This window comes from Dryobates pubescens, chromosome 2 (genome assembly GCF_014839835.1).
Source record: "Dryobates pubescens isolate bDryPub1 chromosome 2, bDryPub1.pri, whole genome shotgun sequence".
Taxonomy (NCBI): Eukaryota; Metazoa; Chordata; class Aves; order Piciformes; family Picidae; genus Dryobates; species Dryobates pubescens.
Genome location: NC_071613.1, coordinates 14,981,588 through 15,002,627, shown reverse-complemented (window position 1 = coordinate 15,002,627; position 21,040 = coordinate 14,981,588). Strand labels below are relative to the sequence as shown.

The 21,040-nt window shown below is 56.4% G+C and overlaps 2 protein-coding genes across 2 annotated transcripts; one reads left to right on the top strand and one right to left on the bottom strand.

The window, feature by feature from the left end:
- Positions 1–778: 778 nt before the first annotated feature.
- PEX6 (peroxisomal biogenesis factor 6) lies at positions 779–16,810 on the top strand. Its single transcript, XM_054170677.1, has 17 exons — positions 779–1,690; positions 1,803–1,963; positions 3,174–3,257; positions 4,083–4,185; positions 4,363–4,499; positions 4,639–4,750; positions 5,409–5,617; positions 6,879–7,071; positions 7,799–7,875; positions 7,986–8,118; positions 10,898–11,103; positions 11,207–11,268; positions 11,884–11,992; positions 13,837–13,953; positions 14,154–14,231; positions 15,359–15,498; positions 16,244–16,810. Exons 1-17 carry the CDS (start codon positions 806–808, stop codon positions 16,378–16,380), a joined length of 2,943 nt encoding a protein of 980 aa, XP_054026652.1. The 5' UTR covers positions 779–805; the 3' UTR covers positions 16,381–16,810.
- A 1,682-nt stretch (positions 16,811–18,492) lies between these two features.
- Positions 18,493–20,929, bottom strand: GNMT (glycine N-methyltransferase). Its single transcript, XM_054170661.1, has 6 exons — positions 20,658–20,929; positions 20,349–20,476; positions 19,831–19,944; positions 19,162–19,304; positions 18,907–19,028; positions 18,493–18,806 (listed from the first exon to the last, which is right to left on the bottom strand). Exons 1-6 carry the CDS (start codon positions 20,861–20,863, stop codon positions 18,635–18,637), a joined length of 885 nt encoding a protein of 294 aa, XP_054026636.1. The 5' UTR covers positions 20,864–20,929; the 3' UTR covers positions 18,493–18,634.
- Positions 20,930–21,040: the final 111 nt, after the last annotated feature.

Genomic DNA, 21,040 nt, shown 5'->3' with positions numbered 1-21,040 from the left:
CAGCACCCAAACTTGCACAATCATAGAATCACAGAATGCTAGGGGTTGGAAGGGACTTCTGAAGATCAATCCCCTTGCCAAAGCAGGACACCATTGTGAAAAGATTAGAACCTTCTTCTTGACACCCACCCTTCAGATGTTTATAAACATTCATAAGATCTCCACTCACTCTTCTCTTTTCCAGGCTAAACAGCCCCAGGTCTCTCAGCCTTTCCTCATCAGACAGAAGTTCCAGTCCTTTCGGCATCCTTGTAGCCTCCTTTGGACACTCTCTAGCAGATCCCTGTCCCTCTTGAACTGGGGAGCCCAGAACTGGACACAGTACTCCAGATGTGGCATCAGTAGGGCAGAGGATAGGCGGTAGTCATCCTCTCATGACCTGCTGGCTTCTCTCTTCCTAATGCACCCCAGAATACTATTGACTTTCTTGGCCACAAGGGCACCGACACTCCCAGGTCGCTCTCGATGGAGCTGCTGTCCATCCTTATCGGTACTGTTGCATGGTGTCGTTCCTCTCCAGGTGCAGGACTCCACGCTTATTTGTGTTGAATAAGGGCAATAAATCGATGCCTCGTCTCACTGTGTGAGGCTGGCTTGCGGCACACTGGCGGCAAGAAACTCCGGACGTAGGAGCAGGGGAGCGGCTGAGGAAAGGCAGCCGCTAGGGGGCGCGCTCTGCCGTCCCCGTCCCGCCGAGGCGCCACTCCTCTAGGGCCTTGGCCATACAGTCAGTCGGCCGGGCGGGCCCTCTCTAGCCGCGCGGCTCTATGGGGGCGGAGCCGCTCCCGCTGGGCTCTGCGGCGCTATGGCGGTGGCGGTCCTGCGACCTCTGGATGCCCCACCGGCGGAGCTGGCACCGGCCACCGCTCTGCTGCTGGCTCCGCCGCCGCTTTGCGCGGCGCTGCGCGGGAAGGGCGGCGGCGGGCTGGTGATGGCCGTGCGGCCCGCGGGACGCGGCGGGGCGCAGGCCGTGCTGCTGAGCGCCGTCGCGCTAGAATCGGATGGGCGGCGGGGCGCGGAGCTGTGGCTGCGAGGGGCCCTGCTGCGGCGGTTGGGGCTGGCGGCCGGCCGGCGGGTGGCCGTGTGGCCGGTTCGCCGCCCGCCGGCGCTGGCCTGGGTGCTGCTAGGGGCGGCGGGGCGGCCAGGGAGGCCGGCGGGCGGGGCGGTGCTGGTGCGGCGGGGCGAAGCGCTTCCGGGCCCGGGCCCCGGGCCGGGCCCGCTGGTGCTGGAGGCGCGGCCGGCGCTCCAGGGGTTGCTGGGCAACGGCACGCGCACCGCCCTCGCCCCGCCGCCGCCCCCGCGGGAGCCTGCTACCAGCAGCGCCCCCTGCAGGCGCCCCGCCACCGCACCCCTGGTGTCCCGCTTCGCCGCCGGGCCCGGAGGGGGCACCGCGGCGGCGGCCGGGCCGCGTCTGCGGGCGGCCCCCGGCGGCGCGGCGGGTGGCGGGGCGGAGGTGTGGGTGAGCCGGCGCGGGCTTCTGGCGCTCGGGCTGTTCCAAGGGGAGTGGGTGCGGGTGGGTGCCGAGGGGTCCGCCCGGGAGCACTTGGCGGCGCTGCTGGCCCGCCCGCCGCCTTGGGAGTACCCTCGGGCCGCCCGCCGCGGCCCGCCCGACGGCACCGCGCTGTTGGCTCCCGCCCTAGCCTTCAACCTGGGCTGCGACCCCACTGCCGCCGCGCACCTCCGCCTGCGGGTGAGCCGGGATCAGGCACTCCCGGGGGTGGGACGCGGGGACCTCTGGGTCCGGGAGCGAGGAGCCGGGTGGCGGCGGCGAGGGCTCACGGGATGCTTTTTGCCCTCTGCAGAGGTACGAAAGAACCGGTGCAGCAGACGCGAAAGGCAGCCGGTCTGTCTTGTCAGTGCCCCCCTTCGCCAAGGAGCTGCACCTCGAGATCGTCTGCTCCCCGGCCTACAGCGCCCAGGGAGGCTACGACCGCATCCTCTACAAGCACTTTGAAACACCCCGGTGAGCTGTGCGGGGAGGAGAGGCCCCCTGCCTGGGGTGCATTCACTCCGTTTTCTGAACTCAGAGAATGCACTAGGTTGGAAGGAATCTTCGAAGGGCATCTTGTCCAGCCCCCCTGCTGTGAGCAGGGACATCCCCAGCTAGGTCAGATTGCTCAGGACCCCATCAAGTTTGACCTTGCATGTCTCCAGGGATGAAGTCTCTGCCACCTCTCTGAGCAACCTGTTCCAGTATTTCAGTGCTGCCTTTGTAAAGAGCTTACTCATCATGTCCAACCTAAATCTACCCTGCTCTAGTTTAAAACCATTGCCCCTCATCCTACTGCTACAAGCCCTTCCTGTAGATCCCCTTCAGATATTGAAATGCAGCAATAAGATCTCCTTTGAACACTTTTTTCCAGGCTGAACATCCTCAGCTCTCTCAACCTGCCCTTGTAGGAGAGGTGCTTCAGCCCTCTGATTGTCTTTGTGGCCCTCCTCTGGACCTGCTCCAGCAGGCCCATGTCCTTCTTGTATGGGATCCCCCAGAGCATGACACAGTAGTCTAGGTGAGGTCTCACCAGAGCAGAGTTAAGGAGCAGAGGCACCTCTCTCAATCTGCTCACCATGCTTCTTTTGCTGCAGCCCAGGATGCAGTTTGCCTTCTGAGCTGCAAATGCACAGTGTTTACTGATGTCCAGTTTCTTGTCCACCAGCACCCCCAAGTCCTTTCCTGCAGGGCTGCTCTCAGTGTCATCACTCCCCAGCATGTGTGGATAATGAGGATTGCCCTGACCTAGGCGCAGGACCTTGCAGTTTGCCTTACTCATGAGGTGGTTCTTAGCCCACCCCTCCAACCTGTCCAGATCCCTCTGGATGCCATCCTGTCCCTCAGTCACATCAACCACACCACTCAGCTTGGTGTCATCAGCAAACTGGCTGAGGGTCACTCAGTCTTGCTGTTTCTATCACTGATGAAGACACTGAACAGCGCTGGTCCCAGTATGGGCCCCTGAGGGACACCAGTTGTCACCCATCTCCATCTGGACATTGAGCCATTGTCCACTGCCCTTTGGCTGCATCCAGCCAATTCCTTATCCAGGATAAGGAATGAGCTGAACAGCTGCATTCCTTTCTGTAAAAACACCTGGGGTGGGCAGGGCACATAAGCAGAAGGATTTGCTCTTTTTCACTGGTGAAGCTCTGTGTTTACTTACTTACTCTGTTTGTAGGCTTGTCCAGGAGGGAGATATCCTGTGTGTTCCAACGTTTGGATATGCTGAGTTTTTAGAAGTAAATGCAGACAAATTCCTAAGGTAGGTGGCAAAAAGAAAACCACCTGTGGCTGGAGCACTTAAGGGACTGGAACACCTCCCTTGTGAGGAAAGAGTGAGAGACAGGGGGCTGTTTAAACTGGAGAAGAGAAGACTGAGAGGAGATCCTGGTAGTGTTTACAAATATCTGAAGGGTGGGTGTCAAGAAGAAAGGGCCAGGCTCTTTCCAGTGGTGCCCTGTGATGGAGCGAGGGGCAGTGGATACAAACTGGAACACAGGAGGTTTCCTCTCAGCATGAGGAAAAGAAGGAAAACTTCTTTACTGTGAGGGTGACAGAGCCCTGGAGCAGGCTGCCCAGAGAGGTTGTGGAATCTCCTTCTCTGGAGACTTTCAAAACCCATCAGGATGTGTTCCTGTGTGACCTGCCCTAGATGATGCTGCTTTGGCAGAGGATTTTGACTGGGTTGGACTTAGTGATCTGCAGAGATCTTCCAACTCCTGTCATTTTATGAGCCTATGAGTCTGTGTTTCTATGGCTCTGCTGTAAGTTTTTATATGCTGCAACTGAATGCCTGTGGAATTGATAGCAAAAGAAGTGGTGGCAAAAAGAGAATGTCTTGAGCTCTTGAAAGAAGGTTGGTTCCAACTCTGCTTGTGTGGGCTGAGTAGTGGAACTTGTCAGTCCTTTTGGTCAGTTTGGCCTGGCAGCACAATGAGGGCTGTAAAGGATCCATGTGGGTCCTGGGAGAGGGCAAGAGTGTCCCTGCTTAGCTCTGCCTTTCAGCTGCCTTCTTGTTGACAGCTGTGTTGTTCCTGCCTTTCAAGACCTTGACTGGTCCGTTCAGACTTCTTGTTTCTTCCCTTAGGTGGCCAGAGCTTTACTTCAAAGTGAGGAAGATTCTGGGCATGGTGGAAGGCGAGCAGTCTGAGGGCTACCTGGTGGACACCCAGAACACATCTCTCTATATGGTAAGGTATCAGTGGAGAGCAGGGAGGGAGGCTATGCAGAAGATCTGAGGTTGCACTGTGGATGTTGAAGTTGCCTGTGGAGGCTTGTGTCTCTTGCCATTGAAAGATGGCATTTCAGGACATACTTTTGCACTTGGTACCTATCTTCTTGCAAATGGTGTTTTGCCTTCCTCACAGGTAGGTTCAACAAACAGCCCTGTCCCATCTGCCCCAGCCCATAACAGCCATGAGTTCTGGAGCAGTTTGTCTCCTGCTGGACTTTCTGATGTTGTGAAGCAGCTCTGTGATGCCCTTCGGCCCCACCTGAACAGTCGGTGAGTTACAAGTGCTCCTAGTGAGTGCTGGGACCCTGCTCCCAGGGGACTGGGAAAACTCATTCTGTGGTCCAGGGCAGGTGCACTGAGCAGGCCTGGCAGTGTTGTCCTGACTGGGAAAACTCATTCTGTGTCCCAGGGCAGGTGCACTGAGTGGGGCTGGCAGTGTTCTCCTCTCGGGACCAAGCGGCAGTGGGAAACTGATGGCTGTCAGAGCTGTGTGTAGCTCCCTCAACCTCCACCTCTTCAAGGTAATTCCTCCTGTGGTCAACTGATGGGTGGGTTTGCAACATAAAAAGGGTTATGGAAAAGTTAGCCATGCCAACACCTCTGCTGCAGCTGGGCTTACCCAGAGGCTGCTCCCATGCAGAGACAAAAGTAGTCTGAGTATACTGAGCTTAGCAGCTCACACTGGCACAGGTCTGACTGCTGGTAGGTAGAGCCTCAGAGACACTGTTTGGATCAGCCTAAAGCTTCATCATTATGAGAGAACTGGGTTTGCTCACCCTTGAGAAGAGAAGGCTTAGGGGAGACCTTATTACCACGTTCCAGTACATAAAGGGTTGTTACCCTTATAACTGGTTGCCTGGGAGAAGAGGCCAACCACCACCTGGCTGCAACCTCCCTTCAGGGAGTTGTAGACAGCAATAAGGTCTCTCCTAAGCCTCCTCTTCTCTGGGCTAAGCAGCCCCAGCTCCCTCAGCCTCTCCTCACAGGGCTTGTGTTTGGTTGTCTTGAGGTGTTGGGTATTAGGTACTGGGCTGGAGTTGATGATCTCTGAGGTCTTTTCCCACCTGGTTGATTCTGTGATGGTTTCCATGATGCCATGCCCACACCTGGTCCTGAGTCTCCCGGATGCCCTCCTCGCCAGCCCTGCAGGGCCTGTGTGCTGTGGTCTGTCTCTCCCAGGTCGATTGCGTTAGTTTGTGCAGTGACACCAGTGGAGCCACAGAGGAGAAAGTGCAGATGGCCTTCAGCCAGGCCCAGCAGTACCGTCCCTGTGTGCTCCTGCTGAAGGACATCGAGGTGCTTGGCAGAGACCGGGGCAGGCTGGGAGAGGACGCCAGGGTTATCGCGACGCTCAGGCAGCTGCTCCTGGACAGGGACCCAGCGCTCAGGTACGGGCACTGCACCTTTGCTCTGGACATCTGGTTGCTTCTGGGGCAGCAGGTGCTGTCACAGCGAGGTGCCCTGTTTGGTTTTTAATCCACTGGAATGTTGTGTCCAGTTCTGGGCTTCCCAGGTCAGGGACCTAGTCCAGAGAGACCAAGAGAGGGCTGCAAGGATGATGAAGGGACTGGGGCACTGCCCTGTGAGGAGAGGCTGAGAGCCCTGGGGCTGCTTAGTCTGGAGAGGAGAAGGCTGAGAGGGGATTTAATCAATGTTTATAAGTATCTGAGGGCTGGGGTCAAGAGGGAGGGAACAGGCTCTGCTCACTTGCACCCTGGCATAGGCCAAGGGGCAATGGATGGAAACTGCAGCACAGGAGGCTCCTCCTCAACATGAGGAGGAACTTCTTCACTGTGAGGCTCACAGCACTGGAACAGGCTGCCCAGAGAGGTTGTGGAGTCTCCTTCTCTGGAGCCTTTCCAGCCCCATCTGGATGTGTTCCTGTGTGACCTGTGCTGGATTCTATGGTCCTGCTCTAGCAGGGGGTTGGACTTGATGATCTCCAGAGGCCCCTTCCAATCCCTACCACGCTGTGATTCTGTGAGTCTCTTCCAGGCTTGCTTTGTTTACTTGAGAGGATCCTTGTCTGTCCATATTAGTGTCAGATGGAATCAGGAAGCTTCGTTGTCTGAAGCTTGTTTCTGAGTTGTTCTTGTTAAGCATGCCAAGGGTCTTGGGGATCTCAGAAGAGAGCTGCACTCTGGGAAAATCTTGAGGCCAATGACAAGTACCAGGGCACAGAGGGGGAGACATCAAAGAAATAAGATATCACAGGATGTTAGGAGTTGGAAGGGACCTCCAAAGATCATCATTCCAACCCCCCTGCCAGAGCAGGACCACAGAATCTAGCACAGGTCACAGAGGAACACATCCAGATGGGGCTTGAAAATCTCCAGAGAAGGAGACTCCACAACCTCCCTGGGCAGCCTGTTCCAGTGCTCTGTGACCCTCACAGTGAAGAAGTTCCACCTCATGTTGAGGTGGAACCTCCTGTGCTGTGGTTTAATGGGCCTTGGCTTGGAGACAGAGCCCACAAAAGAGTTCAAGAGCAAGCAAGAGGAGAGTGACTGCAAGACACCTTGGCCCATTTGTGCATGTTTTTCCAAGGGAAGACTGAGCATTGAAGAGTGACTTGGTGTGGGTGATGGCTGTGTAAGAGGGAAACTTACACAGAGCTGGGGCCCTGCACTGTCTCTCTTTCATTGGCAGCCACCCTGTCCTGGTGATTGGCACAACCTGCACACCCCAGGATGTTCCTACAGATGTGCAGACTGCTTTTCTTCATGAGGTGAAAATCGAAGCCCCTTCAGAAGAGCAGAGGAGGTCAATGCTGGGCATGCTGACTGTCAGTCTGCCTCTGGGCAAAGAAGTGAGCCTCTCCAAGCTGGCCCGCAGGACTGCAGTGAGTAAAACCACAGCAGCACGTGGAGATGGGCTGGCTGGGATGGCTGGGGCCCACCTTCCCTGTCTGCCCCTGCAGAAAGGTGGCTTTCCCACAGCCCAGGCAACCTTTTCTGTGGTTAACCCTGGTGTTCAGACATCCATCAGCTTTAACTGCAGATTTCTAGTCCCTGAGGACTGCACACCTTTGGCAGAGGTGGTGTCTGATGTGCTAGAATCATAGAATTGTTTTGGTTGGAAAAGACCTCTAAGATCATCAAGTCCAACTGTCAACCCAACACCACCATGGCTATTAAGCCATGTCCCAAAGTGCCATGGCCACATGTTTCTTGAGCACCTCCAGGGTGTCACTACTCCACCACCTCCCTGGGCAGCCTGTTCCACTGCCTGACCACTCTTGCAGGAAAGAATTTTTTCCTAATCTCCAACCTAAACCTCCCCTGGCACACTTTTATGCCATTTCCCCTTGTCTATCACCTGGTACTAGGGAGAAGAGACCAAGCCCCACCTTACTCCAGCCTCCTTTCAGGGAGTTGTAGAGAGCAATGAGTTCTCCCCTCAGCTTCTTTTTCTCCAGACTAAACAACCTTAGCTCCCTCAGCCTTTGCCCAGGGGACAGAACTCAGAGCTAAGAGCTCTGTGAGGAGTTTTTCCACACACACCTTTTATGGCCTGGCTGGAGCTCTGGCCAGGGAGTGAACTGATGCTGTTTGTTTCTGCATTCACAGGGCTTTGTGCTGGGAGATTTCTGTGCCTTGTTGTCCCACAGCAGCCAGGCTGCTTGTGCCCGCATCCAAGCCTTGAGGTAGTGCAGGCAAACAGGGCAGGACGTGGGGGAGGGCAGGGGCTGCAGCCAGCCTCATCATGCCAGGAGTGGGGCATAGCCTGAGTCCTTCTCTTCTCTTCCCTCACCAGTTTTCCAGGGGGACTGAGCGAGGAAGTGGAGAGAGATTTTTGCACTGCTGGCTTCCCAGTGCTGGAGGAGGATTTTAGTGCTGCCTTGGACCAGCTGCATGATGCCCATTCACAAGCAGTGGGAGCCCCAAAGGTAGGATGCTGGGGGCAGGGGAAGTGGGGTCAGTTCTCCAGAGCTGTGTGGCTCAAGACACCTCTCATGGACCTCACCAGATGGGGCTGTGCTCTGGAGGTCACTTCCTGCTGTGCCTTTCCAAGTGCTCCCTCAGGCTTGGGTGGGAGGTGGTCCCATGATAGATTTTCCCCCACTAGCACTTCTCCCCCTCTTGGCTTTGAACTTACCCCTTTAGCTGGGCATGGCTCAGTTGGCTGGTGCCATAGGGGTGCGAGCCACGTGGCTCAGCCTTTTGACTTGCTGAGGTCTCTCCAGCTGCCTGGATGGGGCACAAGCTGGTGAGGGAGTTTCCTTCCATGTGTGAGAAACCTTAGACTTTATCACTCGGCCTTGGACGCTGCTCAAGCTGGCACAGGCTTTCCTGACAGCTGGGCAGTTTGAGGAGCTGGGGGTTCTTCAGGGAAAGGGATGTGGGCTGTCAGAGACAACCAGCAGTCAGCTTCTTGGAAGGGGTTTGATGTGCCTCTGGCAGCTGGGCAGCCAGGGAGCAGCATTTGGAGGGGTTGTTTTCGCTGGGTGACATGGTGTTAGGAGTAAGCAATGAAATCAGAGCCCCTTCTCCATGCCCTCCAGTGTGAATGATTGAGCTCAGCAGAGGGCAGGAAATGCTGGTGGTGAAGCTTTCCTCAAGCCACCCACTTGCAGTTCTGCCCTAGCAGGATGACACTTTGCCTGTGTCATCATCCAGGAGCTACTCTGACACTTCATTCATTCATTCAGAAATTGACTAGAGACTGAAATGAGCTCTGCTTTGAGCTGTGTTTGCCAAGTTCACTAGGAGGCAACTAATGACCACAGAGCCTGCTCAGCAGTGAGCTGTGTGAACAGGAGCTCATTTGGTTTGGATTTTACAATCCTTTACCAATTTCTCAGTAATTGGCTGTGGTTCAGAAAGTCCTTTAGCAGACCTCAATGCTTTCAGCATACTGGACTTCCAGTTCCCTGCTTGCATTATCATCTGGTTAACAAGTTCAGCAAGGGCAAGTGTTAGAGTCCTGCACCTGGGGAGGAATAACCCAGTACAGGTGAGGGAAAGCTGCTCTGTGGAGAAGAACCTGGGAGTGTTGATGGACTACAAGTTCACCATGAGCCAGCAATGTGCCTTCATGGCCAAGAAGGTTAATGGTGGCCTGGTGTTCATTAAGAAGAGTGTGGCCAGCAGGCTGAGGGGAGATTCTCCTCCCACTCTGCTCTGTGGAGGCCACAGCTGGACTGTGTCCAGTTCTGGGCTTCCCAGTCCAGGAGAGACAGTGAACTACTGGAGAGCCCAACAGAGGGCCACAAAGATGATAAGGAACTGGAGCATCTCTGATGTGGAGAGGCTGAGACAGCTCCCACACTGATGTCTGCAGAGCTTTAACTAGCCAGAGTGCAGGGGAAGAGGACAGCTCTTCCATTCATTGACGCTGAAGGAGGAAGGCCTTGGACATTTTAGCTTTAAATATATCTATTTCTTTATCTATTTTCTGGAAATCCTTATCTTCTCTGACCTGGTTTTCCTGAGGGACTTGCTGGACAGCTGCAGAAACAGCATGAGATAACAAACACCATCTCAAGTAGCAAAGGAGGGAGAGCCAAACTGGCCGAGGGGACAAGAGTTCTGCTCTGGTTTTATTTTTAACCTCTGTCTGTGCTGGCAGCTGTCTCCCACCAAGCTGGCAGCTGAGGGGAAGCATTCTGGGGCTTTGCCTTCTCTGCAGGTTCCCAGGAATGCTGTTCTGACTCTCAGGAGCATCTGTCATGCAGGCTGGAGCATTCCTGCTGTTTCTGAAGCTGTGAGCAGAGCAGCAGCATCCTCAGGGACTCTTTTGCTCAGGATGAAGGAAAAGAAGGGATGTGGCCTGTCCCTCTCTGCTTGGGGCATTCCTGCTGTTTCTGAAGCTGTGAGCAGAGCAGCAGCATCCTCAGGGACTCATTGGCTCAGCATGAAGGAAAAGAAGGGACATGGCTTGGTTCCTTGCATGTTGGCAGCTGAGCCAAGCTCTGTCTCTTTGTCCTAAGCATCCAGGAACTTTGTGCTTGCACATCTGCAGTGTCCTGCAGGCTTTCAGTCTCTCACATCCTCCTTCATAGGACAGAAGTCTTAGCAGCCCAAGTTTTGTTGCTGTGGGGTGAAGCTCTTGTACGTTGTCACCTCCCTGGGGGACAAGATGCCCTGAACACAAGGTCTTTGTCCTGTTTCCTTTTTTGTTTTCTTTCCTCTTTTTCTCTCTCTTCATAATTTTTTGTCTTTCTCTTTGAAATAATTTTTATTATTTTCTTTTTTCTTCCCTCTCTTCCCTTAGCTCCCTCTCTTCCCTTACCTCCCTCTCTTCCCTTAGCTCCCTCTCTTCCCTTAGCTCCCTCTCTTCCCTTACCTCCCTCTCTTCCCTTACCTCCCTCTCTTCCCTTACCTCCCTCTCTTCCCTTACCTCCCTCTCTTCCCTTAGCTCCCTCTCTTCCCTTAGCTCCCTCTCTTCCCTTACCTCCCTCTCTTTTTTTACTTTTCTCCTAGTTTTCTCTCTTTTCTCTCCCTTTTTCTTCTTCATTTTTTTTTTCTGGTGTGGTCTCACCAGGGCAGAGTAGAGGGGAAGAAGAACCTCCCTAGACCTGCTAGACACACTTTCCTTGATGCCCCCCAGGATACCATTGGCTGTCTTTCTCAGTGGAGCTGCCTCCCAGCAGGGCAGCCCCTTGTCCTCTCACCGGGCACCACTGAGAAAAGAAGTGCTGGCAGGGACTCTCTCTCTCTTGGCAGATCCCCTCTGTGTCCTGGCAGGATGTTGGTGGGCTTCAGGAGGCGAAGAAAGAAATCCTTGACACGATCCAGTTGCCCTTGGAGCACCCAGAGCTGCTGTCCCTGGGTCTGTGCCGCTCCGGCCTGCTGCTCTACGGCCCTCCGGGAACAGGCAAGACCTTGCTGGCAAAAGCTGTGGCGACCACCTGCACCATGACCTTCCTTAGGTGAAGAGCTGTGGAGGGGCAAGCAGTGGGGCTGACTGGCTTTCTCCTGGCAGCAGGTGGGGGGCATGCTGTTAACTGGCTTCCCCTTCTGCCTGCCCCGCAGCGTGAAAGGGCCAGAGCTGATCAACATGTACGTGGGGCAGAGCGAAGAGAACGTGCGGAACGGTGAGCAGCTGCCCTCTGAACCCCTCTGCCTGGGCTGGGAGCCTGGGGCCTTGCTCTTGTGGGGGGCTGAAATTCCCCCAGAGAGGGCAGAAAGAGAAAGGCAATAACTTTGCAGGCAGGTTATAAGGGTGCAGGATTAATGGGTAGACTGTTTCATGTGTCCCCAGCACACCCCAGGGATCTTTCTTTCACCCCCCAGCATTGCTAGGCTGGTTTCAGACCTGAGCTGCTCCCTCTTTTTCACCCTGGCATTAGGCCTAAACAGAGACATGCTTGAGTTTTGGGGACCATTGTGCTGAGTGCAGGAGCAGTTACTGTTGGTAAGGCAGTGGGCAACTGGTTTCCATCCCCAGCTCTTCCCTGCTGGTGATGTTGCAGGTCCTGTTGCTGTCAACTGCTCCTCCAAGTCTTATGGAATCATAGAATTGTCAGGGTCAGAAGGGACCTCAAGGATCATCCAGTTCCAAGCCCCCTGTCATGGGCAGGGACACCTCACACTAGAGCAGGTTGCTCACAGCCACATCCAGCCTGGCCTTAATAACCTCCAGGGATGGGGCTTCTACCACCTCCCTGGGCAACCTCTTCCTCCTCACCTTTTGTGCTGTCTCCTCACAGTATTTGCTAGAGCCAGGGCAGCTGCTCCCTGCATTATCTTCTTTGATGAACTGGATTCCCTGGCCCCAAGTCGTGGATGGAGTGGAGATTCAGGGGGTGTCATGGACAGGTGAGTGAGCCTCATGCATTCTTGGCAGAGCAGTGCAGCTGCCTTGGGTGGGGGTGTGCACAGGCAGGATTGCCTTGTGAGGCAGAGTCCTCCCCAGCTCTCTCTGCATTTTCTGCTTCCTGCTCCCTTCAGCCCCTCTCCACAGCTTGCCTCCTCTCCTTGGACATTAGTACTGCTCTTTACCCTGCTGCAGGTTCCCGATTGCCCAAGCTTGTTGAGCAAACATTTGGTTAAGACAGAGTCTCCCCCAGCTGCTTCTGTGGCTGCCAGCTGCTCCCTTTGGCCTCTCCAACGTCATCCTTCACACCCCAGCCGTGCTCTCCTCCTATTAGCTGCCTTCCCTGTGGTGGGAAACCTTTCAGCTGCCTCTGGTAGAGACAAAGTATGTGCAGGTTGAAGCTGACATGGCACTTTGGGACATGATTGGATGGCCATGGTGCTTTTAGGCTGACTGTTGAACTCCATGATCTTATGGAGTTTTCTCCAACCAGACCAGTTCTATGGTTCCCAGGAGGAAGGTTATTTCCCCCATGCCTCTTCTGTTGAGCTGATAGTCCCTTCAAATCTTCCTCTCCATCCATGGAGGGGTTCTGCAAAGTTTTCCCCTGGTGTCCATCACACACACACAAACCACCAGCAGCTCTGGAAGGGGCTGGGTGTGCTGCCCATTGGTCACTGCACATGATCACAGCAGCTGGTGGAGATGGTCTCCATTCCAAGAGGTCTGCTAGACCAGCTTGAGCTGTGTGGCTGCAGAGCTGTGGCTACAATGTGTGTAGCTACACACCATGAAGACTGTTTGGCAGTGCCACTGCTGGCCTGCCAGGGTGTCCCTGGCATGGACTGACAGGGCAGCCTCGCAGCCTCGCTTGCTGGGCAGTACCACATAGCAGGGAGAGGCACATCTGAGTGGGAACCTGAGCCATAGCCACGTCTGCCATAGCCATAGCTGTGTTTGGTCTGTGTTGCCAAGGTCTGGTAGCAAGTATCAGCATCTGTGGCCATCCTGGAAGGGTTCAGAGCCAAGCACAGGCCCCAGGGACTGTCTTGCTACCAGGGGTTTGCACGCCCTTAACAGTGAGGCCAACAGAGGAGTCTGAATGGCTGTGTTGGAGCTCTTCAGGGAAGAGAATGCACACTGAAGTACATTCAGAAGAGTGTGACCAGCAGGTCAAGGGAGGTTCTCCTCCCCCTCAATCCTGTCCTGGGGAGGCCACAGTTTTGTATCCAGTTCAAGAGAGACAGAGCTACTCGAGAGAGTCCAGCAGAGAGCCACAGGGATGCAGAGGGGACTGGAACATCTGCCTTAGGAGCAGAGGCTGAGAGAGATGGGGCTGCTTAGCCTGGAGAAGAGAGGGACCTTGTTCATGCTGATCAGTAGATAGAGGGTGAGTGTCAGGAGGATGGTGCCAGACTCTTCTCAGTGGAGTCCAGTGACAGGGCAAGGGGCAGTGGACACAAACTGGGACACAGGAGGTTCCATGTAAACATAAGGAACAAAATTCTTCCCTTTGAGGGTGGCAGAGCCCTGGATCAGGCTGCCCAGAGAAGTTGTGGAGTCTCTATCTTTGGAGGCATTCCAAACCCACCTGGACATGTTCCTGTGTGATGTACTCTTGTGATGCCCCTGCCCTGGCAGGGGGGGTGGACTAGATGATCTTCAGAGGTTCCTTCCAACCCCTACCATTGGTGATCCTGAGGGTCTGTCCCAACCTGAATGTTTCTGTGACTCAGTGACCTGCCAGTGGCCACACTTACTCCTCTTATTCCCTTCCTCACTTGGTGGCTGAGGGTAGTCAAGGTGCCAAGGCTTTGTTGTGAGTGCTCTGCCTTGCTCTCTGCAGAGTTGTCTCACAGCTGCTGGCTGAGCTGGATGGCCTTCATTCCACCACAGATGTGTTTGTTATTGGAGCTACAAACAGGCCTGACCTTCTGGACCCAGCGCTGCTCCGGCCGGGCAGGTACGTCACAGCCTACTCTGCCTCAGTCCAGGGTAGTTCCCTGGAGCTCCTCAGGCAGGGATGAGCTGTGCTCTGTTCCCCACCATGTCCCCTCCACAGAGACTGTTCCTAAAGGCCTTGGTTTGTGGGGGAGATGGGATGCCAAGAGGAGGCCAGTGCCAGTCCTGGGCTGTGCTGAGCTGCCTCCTCTCTGCTGGCAGGTTTGACAAGCTGGTCTACGTGGGCATGAACGAAGATCGAGAGTCGCAGCTGCAGGTGCTGAGCGCTGTCACCAGGAAGTGAGTGACCCTCACAGCAGCCTTCCGTGACCCTCCAGCGGCTCATAGTCTTCCTGGAGCTGCTTGGGTCCCTGACCTACAGCCAGCAGGCTGTAGGGGAAGAGGATGGCACAACTTTGAAGCAGAGCTGGGGATGATTTTCTTAGCAGCTGGGAGCAGTTCAGCTGGCTTGTCCTGGTTGTTGGGAGAGTTCTCCAGACGCTGTGCCTCAGCCAGAGCCTGACAACGTGATGAGAGGGCAGTGCAGCAGCACACCAGGGAGCTCCTGCTTTGCTTCCTGCAAAAGCTTCTCAAGCACATCTCTGGCTGTTTGCAGCTCCAAGGGTGTAAAGCAGCTCCATTTTTGTTTGTCTTGCTGCCTCTCCTCGTGTGATGCTGTATTGAGCCTGTTCTCTGTGTCTTCCCCAGTGCTGGTCATGTGGGATCACTGAGCAGCAGGGTTTGGTTGCTTCCCCAGTTGCTCTGAGCTCCTGATACCATCTCTGGGGAAGGAAAAGCAAGGCCTGCAGTTCAGATGCAGGGGTACCAGCCAGCACAGCTGGGTGAGCAGCTGTGAACCTGCTTCTGCAGGGACTCTGTCATGGGTAGCTGGGACTACTGCTGCCACTGGGGATAAGCTAGGTTGGGTGTGGGCTGGCTGCCAGCATCTTTTCACCACACTGGCCAGTACTGTGTGTGCTTCGGGAGGCTCCCTGTCTGCAGCATGGCTCTTGAGGTGGTTTGGTGTCAGAGTGGTTTGGTATTGTCTGTAATTAAACATGCTCCTTTCCAGTCCTGGCTGTAGGCTGTTCCCAGGCATGTGGAACACTTAATTTCTCCAAGTGAGAACTTGAAGTTGCTTTTGATCCAGCTTAGCAGGAGAGAGGACCTTGCTGTGGGGATGTTTCAAAGAGAAGTGACTGCCTTGAAAAAAAACAAAACAAAACCAAACCAAACCCAAACCAACCAAAACCTTTGATTTGGTTTGGGTTTGGCTGGTTTTTTAGGGGGGGTTTTGAGCATGCAGAGCACAATAAAGCAGCAGCTAAACAGGAGGCTTCTGATTCCTCCTGCCTGGTCATGCTGCAGTCTCTCTCCTGGTCTGGTGTTTCTGTGGCTTTTACAGCTGCAGCTTTCTGTCTTGGCAGGTTTAAATTGGATCCTTCTGTGAATCTCACTGCCATCCTAGAGAAGTGCCCAGCTCAGCTGACAGGAGCAGACATCTATGCCCTCTGCTCCGATGCCATGATGAGCGCTGTCAAACGCAAGGTGGAGTGGATCGAGGAAGGTATGAGCCTGGGCCCTTCCTCCCCCACATGTTGGGGTGGCTCAGCACAGGGGGAGAGAGGAGTTACCTCTGCCAGTAACTGAGCTGTGTGAGGAGAGCCTCAGTGGCTCCAAGTCTGGACACTAGTCTCTGGATTACTGGCAGGCAGGTACTATCTGCAGATGTGATCATCACCTCACTGCTTGGCCTCAGGGGAAAGGAGGCAGACACAGGTTTGTCTTTCAGTCTCCAACAGGATCACAGAATGGGTTGGGTTGGAAGGGACCTTGAAGATCATCTAGTTCCACCCCCCGGCCATGGGCGAGGACACCATCCACTAGCCCAGGTTGCTCAAGGCCCTGTCCAGCCTGGCCTTGAACACTTCCAGGGAGGGGCCATCCACAGCCTCCATGGGCAACCTGTTCCAGGGTCTCACTACCCTCATTGGAAAGGATTTCTTCCTAATCTCCAGTCTAAATCTCCCCTCTTCCAGCTCAAAGCCATTCCCTCTTGCCCTATTACTACAAGCCCTTGTCAAAAGCCCCTTTCCAGTTTTCTGGTAGACCTCCTTCAGGTACTGGAAGTCTCCCTGGAGCCTTCTTTTCTGCAGGCTTGAACAGCCCAAACTCTTGCAGCCTTTCCCCATAGGGGAGGTGCTCCAGCACCTGTTTTGTTAAGGATATACCTGGTTGATAAGAGCTGCTGGATCTTGCCAGCTGCCTGTGTGTTTTGCTCACAGCCTTTACCTCTGTTCTCTCTTGTGCAGGGCTGGATACTGAGAGCTCTGCTCTGATCCTGACCATGGAAGACTTCCTGCAGGCTGCTGCAAGGTTGCAGCCATCAGTTTCTGAACAGGAGCTGCTCAGGTACAAACTCATCCAGCAGAAGTTTGCTGCCTATTAACACACAGTGGAGCTAGGACTGGAGGTGTGATGGGCACAGCCCCTGAAGGGGTGTGAGAGAGCTGTCTCAGATGCACCTAAGCTACCTGCACTTTGATGTTTCCTGGGCCCCCTTGAATGGGAAACCAGGCTGGCTGTGCAGTTTCCTTCAGCCAAAGTCTGGTGGAAGTGCTGTTCTGCTCAGCCATGCATCATTGCTGGGGTCTGTAATGGCCCTTCACATCTCAGGGAGTACTTTGGGGCTGCTGAGTGCACACCAGGGCGACTTCCCCATGGGGAGGGAGCAGAGTCTCATGGCTGTGAGTGATAGAGGAGTGTCACTGTGGGTGACAGAGCACTGGTGGTAGGGAGCAAGACCCAGACTTCACCTGGTTTGGTAACAAGAGTGGGTCTGGAGGCAGCTGCCTGGTGGGAGCTGACACTCCCAGCAGGACACAAAGCACTGCTATTGCAGCTGGCCTGGGCTCCACATGTTCTCTGAATAAACACAGAGATTTGGCACTGGGTATTCACTGCCTGGCTTCAGGTCTTTGCTTGCTTGATGGATTTGAGGTGGTTCCTGTGAGCCCCAGGGTGGGCTGGCTGTTGCAAGAGGAACAGGGAACTGGACATCTTTAGACTGTAGGAAAGGAGGCTGAAGGGAGAGCTTCTTGCTTGCTACAACTCCCTGGAAGGAGGCTGGAGCCAGGTGGAGGTTGGTTTCCTCTCCCTAGTAACAAGCAGTAGGATGAGGGGAAATGGCCTCAAGTTGCACCAGGAAAGGTTTAGGTTGGAGATTAGGAGAAACTTCTTCACTGAATGAGTCCTGAATGACTGGAACAGGATCCCCAGAGGGGTGGTTGAATCCCCATCCTGGAGGTGTTTCAGAGATGCAGAGATGTGGTGCTGAGGGCTATGGTTTAGCAGCAGCCTTAGTAGAGAGAGAATGGTTGGACTGCATGATCTGAAAGGTCTTTTCCAATCAAAAGGTTTCCATGATTCTCTGAATTGTCCTGCACATTGAGGAGGGAGCACATCTGCCAAGCAGGCTGGCAAAGGTTGGCAGAATGGTTGGCGCCCATGGGGCATGAGGAGAGGCTGAGGGAATGGGATTTACTCAGCTGGGAATTGAGCTGCCTCTGAAGAGGGAGCCCAGTTCTTCCTGGGGGCACTGGGTGGACAGGACAAGAGTCAACAAAGGGCAACCAGCAGCAAGGGAAAAATCACACCAGGTAATAGGAAAAACTTGTGACAGGGAGAGGCAGGGCTCAAGCCTTGAAAACACCCAGCCCTTGGCTGTGCAGCTCAGGGCTGCCTCATCTGCACTAACTTGTGCTGAGCAGCAGTTGGCCCAGACAGCCCCTGAAGCCCTCTCACCTTCCTCTGCAGCCTGGTGGCAGTGGCCAACACCCATGCCCCTACCCTGCTCCCTGGCCTTTGCCAAGGATGCCACATAACCCCTTACTTAAACCATGGGTGGCAGCTAGCTGCTGGCACCTGCCTCTGCCAACTGCTGGGGTAGTCCACGTTAAGCTAAGACCACCCCAGGGGTGGTTGCTCTGCCTCGCTGCTGCTGGCACCCAGCCTGCTGGCACTCGCATCCCTGAGCCAAGCCTGTCAGGGACCAGCTCCCCACCAAGCTCCTCCCTGAAGGGCTGGTTCTCCTCCAGCAGGGCCCAGCTGACGTGTGCCTTCAGCCCTGCTGCTCCAGCTCTGGCACCTGAGCTTGTTCGGGCAGAGCTGTGCCTGACCGCAGCACTACTCCCTCTGACCACGACCTCTGCCCCAGGGCGGGCGAGGAGGCAGCTGCAGCCACAGCAAAAGCACTGGTGGGTGTGGAGCCTCCCCACCCAGGGTGGGCACCGTGGATGGGACAGACATGTCAAGTGCCTGGCTGCAGAGAGGGAGGGAGAAAGTTGGTTGCAGCACAGCCCTGTGAGAGGTGCTGCTGGGGGCTTGGCAGGGATACGCAGCCCCACCTTAGCTCTGCTTCCAGGGGAGCTCCAAACCCCACACCCCAGGCATGCAGGGGCTTGGGTGGAAGCTGTGCCTGCACCCACCCTATGCTCTTTCCCAAAATGCTTGAGGGGGCTGCAGCCATCCCCCATGCTCCAGCTCCTGCCCACAGACAGACACACAGACCACGGGCTCCAGTAGCTCTCACGACTGCTCTTCATTAAGGGGAGGGGGACTCCAGGTGGCCCCCAGCCTTCTGCTCGTTCCCAGGGCTGCTTGCTGCAGTCAGCCACCACAGTCTCATCTCTGTGCCCACCCCCTCAGGCTGTCTTCTTCACGACGTGGATGAAGTAGCAGGGGACGTGGGCCTGTCCTGGTGTGTAGGGCTGGAAGTCCCCCAGGACGCTGTGCTGGCACTTCCCCTGGAAGGCACCTTTCAGCAGGGCTGTGAAGGCCTCCAGCCGGTGGGGGTAGTACGAGAGCCGAAACTTGCTGCACGGAGGCAATGGAGAGGGGGTTGCAGGGAAAGCTCTGCCCAGCACCAGGCCTGTCCCCACCGCCCTGCTGGGAGCCACCCCCCGGCCCCTCTCACCTCAGCTCTGGGTCTGCCCCTGCCTCAGTGGGAGGCACTTGCACCGTGTAGTCCAGGGTCACCATATGTGCCTTGTTGTTCACCAGCAGCACTGAGGTGGTTATGTCCTTGGTCAGGTCGCTCTGGGGACCGCAGGAGGACGTCAGTGCTCTGTGGGGACGTGGCGGCCCCCAGCCTGGGTCTGGCCCTTGCTCTGCACACTCCACCCCTGGCCTTGGGGCCAAAGGGCCAGCACAGGGTCCATCAGCAACCTACCTTGTAGTAGATGTTCTTGCCGGGTGGGGCGCAGCCTGTGGCCAGAATGTGATCGTAGTTGCGATGGTCGATGACCAGGACACCTCCAGGCCGCACCATGCTGGCAATGTTCCTCAGGGCCAGCTTGTGGTCACTCTGGTCCCCTGGGGAGGATACCATGGCATCCCCAGGCACTAGCCATACCCCACAGCATCTCCCATGGGGCCCCAATCTCACCCACACAGAGAGACAGAGCGTTGCCCCTCTCACCTCCACCCCAGCCCCTCATGGGCCTAGCTTGAAGAACCCACAAGCCCAGACACAGGATAAGCTCAGACACATTCTTAGCTTCACTGGGGCAAAGCATGCCACGTGGGGAACCCACCACTCACTCCACTTGTAACAAGTCTGGGGTGGGCTCCAGCCTTGCCAGGGCTGGGATACAGATGCACACAGCTCCACCACCACGGGACCCAGCGGCCCCACTCGTGCCATGAACAGGCAGAGCGCAGTCTCGGCCTTTTTGGAGACATGCCATGACAACAGCTCCACCACGCATACTCCACTGCCCCACTTGGGACATGAGTTTGGGCACGTTCTCAGCCTGCTGGGAGGCACCATGCACATGTGCATAGCTATTCTCCCCCCACAACATCCCCCCCCAACCCCCTCCACCTCCCCACCCCTAACCTTTGAAGTCAGGCAGGTGCGCGAAGGAGTTGCCCAGGCAGATGACTGCGTCAAACCCATCTCCTGGCTTCTCCAGGTCCTTCTCCAGCGTGAGCCAGTTGGCCTCCTCGATAACTGAAGCACAGGGAAGCAGATGAGGACAGGGACACCTCACCCACCCACCAGCCCTCCTTGCATGCAAGCCCCCCCCCCCCCCCCCCCCCCCCAATCCCACCCCATCATCACTCAGCTGCTCCTTGGCCCCAGCGGGTGCTTGGAGCCAGCCTGGAGCCAACAGGCAGGCAAAGGCCATGGCCTGGCCTTGCCAAGCAGCTGGCATTGGCAGGTTCCTGACAGTCACTGCAGCAAGGCCACCGGGCTAGCGGCACCCGTGCGAGGGGCCTAAGCATGGAGAAAGGCAGGGGGTAGTAGGCAAGGGGCCTGAGCACCCTGCGGGAGGGGCTCAGAGCAGAGGCCCCCAGCACCGAGGAGAGGTGTTGGTGTCTGCACGACCCTCCCGGTCCCCGCGGCCCCCGCACCCCATCGGTCGAAGGGCTCCTCCTTGCGCCGCTCCCAGCGCTCCTTCAGTGCGTACTTGAGCATCTTGTCGCTGGCGTCGACGCTAGTCACCTGGAAGCCCTCCTCGAGCAGCATGATGGAGTCCACCCTGTGGACACGACTGTCAGTGGGGCCAAGGGCAGCCGAGGGGGCACAGGGGTGGGATGGAGTGGGGTGGAAAGGGAGGAGAGGGGGGGGTGCGCTGGCGACGGCCGAGGACAGCGGAGCCCAGGGTAGCCCCCGGGAGAAGGAACCTGGAAGGACAGGGGACGCGGGTCGCGGTTCCTCACCCGGTGCCGCAGGCCACATCGAGGACGGAGCGGCAGCGGTGCTGGCGGAGCAGCGCCAGGAGCCAGCTGCGGTACTCGGCTGTGCGGCCCCGGATGTCCCCGATGTACAGCTGCCACACGCGGGCCGCCCGCCCGTCAGCGTACTGGTCCGGCAGCCCCTCCGCCGCCACCCCCAGCGATCGCGTCCGGTACACGCTGTCCACCATCCCGCCGACGCAGCCCCGATCACGGCCACGGGCCTCAACTGCACCGTGACCCCGCCGCGGCCACGCCTCCGGCCACCGCCTCCGCTGCCCCGCCAATCCGCGCCGCCGCCGGCCTCCCTGCCCCGCCAATCCCCGCCCCCGCCACGCCCAGTTCCGCCAATTCCCGCCTCCACTCCC

Excerpts from the sequence above, each read along its gene's own strand:
- PEX6 (XM_054170677.1), top strand. The coding sequence starts at position 806 with ATGGCGGTGGCGGTCCTGCGACCTCTGGATGCCCCACCGGCGGAGCTG. Across the intron at positions 11,104-11,206 it reads TGCACCATGACCTTCCTTAG|CGTGAAAGGGCCAGAGCTGA; the intron begins GTGAAGAGCTGT and ends CCTGCCCCGCAG. Across the intron at positions 14,232-15,358 it reads CTGAGCGCTGTCACCAGGAA|GTTTAAATTGGATCCTTCTG; the intron begins GTGAGTGACCCT and ends CTGTCTTGGCAG.
- GNMT (XM_054170661.1), bottom strand. The coding sequence starts at position 20,863 with ATGGTGGACAGCGTGTACCGGACGCGATCGCTGGGGGTGGCGGCGGAG. Across the intron at positions 20,477-20,657 it reads GATGTGGCCTGCGGCACCGG|GGTGGACTCCATCATGCTGC; the intron begins GTGAGGAACCGC and ends TCGTGTCCACAG. Across the intron at positions 19,029-19,161 it reads GCAAGAACATCTACTACAAG|AGCGACCTGACCAAGGACAT; the intron begins GTAGGTTGCTGA and ends TGCGGTCCCCAG.